The sequence below is a fragment of the Nicotiana tabacum genome, chromosome 18 (assembly GCF_000715075.1).
Source record: "Nicotiana tabacum cultivar K326 chromosome 18, ASM71507v2, whole genome shotgun sequence".
Taxonomy (NCBI): domain Eukaryota; kingdom Viridiplantae; phylum Streptophyta; class Magnoliopsida; order Solanales; family Solanaceae; genus Nicotiana; species Nicotiana tabacum.
In genome coordinates, this window is record NC_134097.1 from 124,642,506 (window position 1) to 124,649,082 (window position 6,577).

Sequence of the window (6,577 nt, forward strand, 5' to 3'; positions counted from 1 at the left end):
TAAAGACTAAAGACATTTTAAACAGTGGCTTAAAAGTAAATACATGTGTTATTAGTGGCTAAATGTGCACTTCACCTATCCAATTTTACAAAAATTAGAAACCCCAAAGGTTATACATTGGTAGATGGTATATCAAATTGTAATTAAGTTAAAGTCTCTCTAACAGGAGTAAATAAGTTTTTAATATAGTATATCTAGGTAAAAATTTCTATGTGAAAATAAATGACAAATATACGAGACAATATTATGAAGAAAGAGATCATTACGTAGATGCTGCAGGATTCTGTAGATAGTAAACTAAGGGGTCGTTTGGTACACGGGATAAGGTGGGATAAGATGGTATAAAGTATAGTACTAAATTTATACCATGTTTGGTTGACGGTATAGATTTATCTCAGAATAAATTTATACCGTCAACCAAATATGGTATAAACTTAGTCCTAGACTTAATCCTGAATATCCAATCTTATCCCACTTTATCCCATCAAACTTGATATTATTTTATTCCACCTCCCAGGTAGAATAAATTAATCTAGGAATTATAATCCCACGGGATAATTTAGTCCGCGTACCAAATCATCACTAAATAGTATAGAATAGGAGCGAAAGATTAGCAGAACACAATTTCTCGGAAAGTTGCCTCTATTACATAATAAGCTACTTCTGTAGCTTATCTTAATTTAAAAAGAATAAGTGAAACAAGGAGAAACAGAAAAATTAATCTTATCCCATTCTTTCAAATAACTAAATATGAACTTCAGCAAATGTTAATATTATGGTAATAACTTTTTATCTTTGCCTAATTTCAGAATTTCTTTTTCCAGACTGTATTAGCATGAAATCCACAATTATGAGAATCCACAGGAAGCTTCAAAGTTGTAAGCAGGTACTTCAAAATCTAAGGACTATCAATGATTGAAGAAATCTTTTTCATTGTAATTAGTTTCGCAATCACAGGAGTTTTATCAACTTATTATTTGGGATACATCAGAGGTATTGTCCACAGTCCACAGATAAAAGCCTTTTCCCTAAACACAGCGCAACACTCATTTGCCAACACATTTAACCTGGAAAGAAAACGCTGTTTACGAGAACTCTCTCTTCAACAGATAGCTGAGTTGATCAAGACTCGTGATAGACACTCGAAGAGCCCCTGCACCAAGAACAAAAGTTCTACTTAGACATCAGCCTCTCCTATTCTTTGGGTGCACGATAATCTATATCCACACATTGTATATGGGGACAAAAACATGTTCAACAGAAAACACGTTCAACAAACAAGTTATTGATCTTCCTACAACGGGGATGTATTTAGCCTTGAGGCTCAGCCTCGACTAGAAGATGCGTACATGGACACAGAGAAACACCATTTCTCCAGAGCAGACCTCCAAAACTATCAATTGGTAAGCAAAGACCAATTTCACAAACTTTGGGCTGTCAGTCTTTGCATTAAGCTCCTGATTACCTTAACCGCTTTAACACCATCTATTTGTAAACCAATCAAATCTCATTATATAAGGGATCTCAGTTGACAAATTATATGAAATTATGAACCCCAACAACATTTTAGCACAAGACAATTTTTAGTTGGATTAGCGCACACATACATAATACTTATATTTTTTTTAATCAGCAATATGGTTAATCAAGTAGTACACAGAAAAAGACGCTATGCATGTGCAATTATAATTCATTTCCAACATTGTCCACTTCTTTATAGTATACAGTTATGCAGTATATGGAGCTATTTCCCCCCTAAATTATTGTATGGAACTATGGCATTCTTAATGTTAGATATATCCCAACTGACCTCAGAAAAGAAGGGAATGAATGGTCGATGAAAGAGAGATAAACTATCTTATTACTAAACAGTTCATGGCCCCCTTCAGTAAGAGTAGTAGGCTATGTCATTTCTACTTTCCTTCCTCAATTTTTTTGTCTTTTGGATGCATTGGAGGACCACATAACCAATAACAATCTCTCAGAGGTCGCATCAAAAAGTTGAACATGACCCAGAAGAAAGAGAAAGCCTTGACCTAGGTCGTATTACCAGAATGATATTTAAACATTTTTTGGGAAAGAATTAGGGCGAAAACTTCACATTGTAATTAAATATATAGCTATGAAGGTAATGAGAAAAGATTTACCTGAATCAAGAAGCAGCATCAGCAACTTCTTTGATAGTTTTAGTGTCAAAAATCTCGATCCAATAACCGTCAGGATCTTTAACAAATGCAATACCTTTCATTTTTCCTGCATAAAGACTTCCTTGTTTAGGAGATCAACTAAAAATATTTGCTAAGATCAGCTGATTATATGATTAAAAAGACAAAGGGGTCAAAGCATTCAAGACTACTATCTATCAGAAACTAGACAGAATGAAATCCAATATAAAACAATATCAGACAAGGTAAAGGTTAATGAATTTAGAATGTGTTAGACAGGGAACATCCAATAACCTTTGAACTCAAGCTACCAACAGATCATAACAAATATCAGAGACTTACAGTTTTCTTGCTTAAGCTTTCATTTATGAGGATTATTGTTTACTGGAATTTTCAGTGATATTGTTTTCTAGTATATTTTACTAAATTGAGTACATGATAATCGATAAAAGATTAATCAGTTGCTTTTTGCGGTACAAGTGATTTTTCCTATACAGTAACCAAATACTAGTATTTGATCTGAAACTGATTTAATAGAAGGTTTCATATTAAAATCAGGTAAACACTACAAACATGTCATAGAAGCAGTTATCAAGGAAAAACAGGTAATTAGTGTGTAGCTTCTCTGTTTGAGTGATCGGATGGTTTCCTTATCTCGTTAGAGTTTCTTTGTAGAATTAGAAGTCTTGGAGTAATATAATGTAGTAAATGATCTAGATATAGTGCTGGAATTCTTGAATTCCTTATCTAGTCCAGTGAAACTCTTGTACCTATAAAGACCTCCTTGTTCTTGTAATTATATGAATAAAATTACTTACTAAGAAGGATAAATATATAATAATCAGCGTAGATGTGCTTATAGAAGCTTTTAACAGAAGACATTGTCCTCAAACATTTCCTCAATTTCTTCTACAGTTCTGCTAGTTCTTATTTCTCAAAGCTTTTATTCCATTTTTTTAATTAAAAAAGGCATTGCTATAGTGCAATTTGAGAACCCATCTTTTTAGTAATCCTTTGAACACAAGTTATGACCTAGTTTTCAGCTCACTTTTTTCCTCAATGCCCAGCATATGCTTCAAATCTTAATGTGTGCTTCATAATACTATAAAAGAATCTGTTACCATTTTCAAAAAAAAAAAAAAAAAAACCCTTATAAAAGACTCCAGTGACTAATAGCAGGAACGTGCATGCACAGACACAAAAGAGAAGATAAGATGAAGAGAATGTATTTATGAAGGAGAAATGTCAAAATTTACTTCTCAAAATAAGCAGTTCCACTGTACCAATGAGATTCATCCATCAAAGCTCATATAATCAAAGGTCATAGCATTTCTTTAGTGTTGCATTGGCAAGTTCAGTTCAGTTGTTAAGCTTGCATTTTTACACAAAAATCATCTCAAAGAGGCCTATAAAGTCTAAACTAAGGTTAAATTACCATCAAGAGGCTTCTTTACGAATTCCACACCCAGTTGTTCAAATCTCTCGCAAGCCTTGTAGACGTCATCAACAGTGACACCTATGTGTCCTGAAAGAGGAGGAAACAAGTCAATCAGCATCAAAATAAGAATTTTAATATCTATGGGGACATGCTCTAGTTCCTCACAGAATTGCCGGTGTAGATGCAAAGAAGTGAGCAGCGAAGTTAATGAAAATAGGCAGCCAAAAACTTTCAAGTGCGCAACAATTGAACTTCGCGTTTCTGTAACATGTTTGTCAAAAAACTGGGTTGCAAACTTGTATAGTACAATATGACTTCCATTCATAACCATTTTGGTGGAAAATAATCAGTTAGTAGAGGAACCAATGTCCATCGTCAGTTAGTGATCCCTTTCATCTATTCTGACAAAGGCTGTACTTTTTCCATCCCAATATACAACGCATATTCTTCATCTAACGAACCATCTCAATTGAGTTGACCAACTTCTTTATGGTGCAAACTCTTTAATTTCAAAGAAGCCAGTTTTTGAACAAAATTAACCCATATGTGAGCCTAGCTGTCATGATCATTAAAGTACATAATGTAGAAGGTTTTGTCTCCAAAATATCTGCTAAGATGTTTAATCAAAGTCAAAGGGAGAAACAAACAATTGCCAAACTGCATTAGAATAATGCAACCACAATTAGAAATAAAATACATGATGAATAATATGCATTTCTTACACTTTACATCAAGACATGGCGAGGTTAAGGTTTCACTGTGAAAGCAATGGGGTAAAATAAAGAGACGGAAAATGAAGACAAACAAAGAAGCACTCTAAACTCTAGGAAAAAGAAAGTTGAAATGTACTAAATAACATACCAAAACCGCGTGGTTCTGAATTCCCATTGTGGTAACCAGTGAAATTAGGGTCACTCTCAGTACCCCAGTTGCTGCAAATAAAAATTTAGAAACAATGAGTCACCAGATAAGAGCAAAAAACGTAGAGGTACCACACACAAAAATAGAGTTCTTACTGTGTAAGCTCTAATGTAGCTTTCTGACTAAAGGTCCAAGCCGTGCGTTCAGCTGGATCACTGGGTGCTGATGATGTATCCTACACCACCCGTAAGCAAATATAAATGAAAGGAATATCGAAATTGGAGAGGGAAATATATCCAAAAGGAAAGAAGATAAAACAGCATTCCAAACACAAAAGGTTTAAGAAACTTACCTCATATCCCATGAAGTATAAGCTGAACTTCATCTCAGAGAAATCCAATCTCTTGAGTAAGCTGTAATGGACAGGTATGAATCATACTAAAATTTCAACTCAGCATTTAGCTTAAGCCTAAACTTTGGTCCAACTAAGACAACATATATCTATATTTCATGGATTTCAGAATTTGATCAAACTCATCGTCATAAAGTTTAGATTTTTATCCTTCTCAAAAAAAAAAAAGTTAAGATTTTTATTCATCAAACATAACAACATTAGCCTATTAGGGAATCCAAACTTAAGCTATTCGAACTTATCAAATACTATCCACATCAAAATTATATAGTGTAACATGACACTAAATTCCATTAAATTGTAATTTACCAATATAAGCATTAGCAAAACACTACGCTAGGCAGGAAAACCAAGTACATTGTTAGAAATCAGTGTGTTTGTGGTGAAGAAACTGGATATACTTCAAGCAGTATACCTTGTTAAGATCACTTTCCAAAGAGAATTATTTGTCCCTTGCAAATACTCTCTTAGGATAGAATGAAGTAAAGCCAAGAAATAATGAAACAGATCTCCAAACACACAAGGATCAGTGCTGTAGTCACCAAACTTATGCAGTTTTTCTTAAGGAAGAATGTCGGTAATTAAAATATATATCAGGATATCATATGCCAAGGAATGTTCCCCTATTTATAGAGGATGTCTAATTCTTAAACAACAGGAAAGCACCAGAAAACAATAACCGAAGAGGTGCAACGAATCAGCCTAAGTGATACTCAAAGCGACGCAGCGTTTTCGCAAAGCAACATGCTGGATCAGAATTTTAAGCCAATAACCGTTTTCCCTTTTGCTTATTCCTGCTATTTTCTCTTGAAAATTCCAACATGCATAACATTAGCTTAGCAAAACTCAATGTTTCAGAGATATTGACATTTCTAGCAATAATTGAAAAAAACAAATATTTGAGGATAGATAGAAGACTTACGACATGCCCAGAACTTTGGAGTAGAATTCAAGACTGACTTTAGGGTCCTTAATTCTAAACATCTAAATTTAAAAACAAAAAAGAAAACTGGCATTAATACAATCAATAAAAACAACATAACCACTATTCACAATTCCTATGATACAAAAGAGGGAACCAATTTGGGGCTTACAGTTTGCTGCAAAATGTAACCTTTAGTTGCATCATCAGGAGTGGCATGAAGACCTGGGTTATTGGCGGGAGAATCTTTGGAATCTGAAGCCATTGATGATGATATAAACCTAGCAAAATTAGGAACCTGCAAAGAAAATGGAGGACAGAAAAAAGTATGAGAAAAAAGTGAACCAAGAAATTATTTATTTTTGTGAATCAAGAAATATTATGGGTCAGGGACCTTAGGTTTGATAGTGAAGAATACTTTAGGGGTTTGAGATAAAAATGGAAATAAAGAAGGTTTGTTAAGTGTTGAACGTAGTAGAGAGACGTAAGTGAGGGCTCTAGGTAATGAAGTGGCCATTGGGGATAATAAGCAAGCTTTGTGGTTTAATAGCCCAAGTTTCCCTTTTATTCTTTGTTTCCTTTTCGTGGATAGAAGTGACTAAATTATTCTGAAATTAAGATTTATAATTTAAAATTCAGGATAAATAAATATTATTTAATCTCTAAATAGTATCAGAATGATTATCTGTATACTTGCCCCTTTCTTTTTTTATGTCATGTTGTCTTTTTTTCTATACACATTTTGTCATATATATAAATTCTTGTCAAGATATAGATAT

The 6,577-nt window shown here is 33.6% G+C and overlaps 1 protein-coding gene across 1 annotated transcript; it reads right to left on the reverse strand.

The window, feature by feature from the left end:
• Nucleotides 1-915: 915 nt before the first annotated feature.
• LOC107764558 (lactoylglutathione lyase) lies at nucleotides 916-6,349 on the reverse strand. The gene is made up of 9 exons (XM_016583155.2): nucleotides 6,193-6,349; nucleotides 5,971-6,096; nucleotides 5,799-5,860; nucleotides 4,817-4,877; nucleotides 4,620-4,699; nucleotides 4,465-4,535; nucleotides 3,601-3,690; nucleotides 2,148-2,253; nucleotides 916-1,153 (listed from the first exon to the last, which is right to left on the reverse strand). The coding sequence occupies exons 1-8, from the start codon at nucleotides 6,313-6,315 to the stop codon at nucleotides 2,153-2,155; spliced, it is 714 nt and encodes a 237-aa protein (XP_016438641.1). The 5' UTR covers nucleotides 6,316-6,349; the 3' UTR covers nucleotides 916-1,153; nucleotides 2,148-2,152.
• Nucleotides 6,350-6,577: the final 228 nt, after the last annotated feature.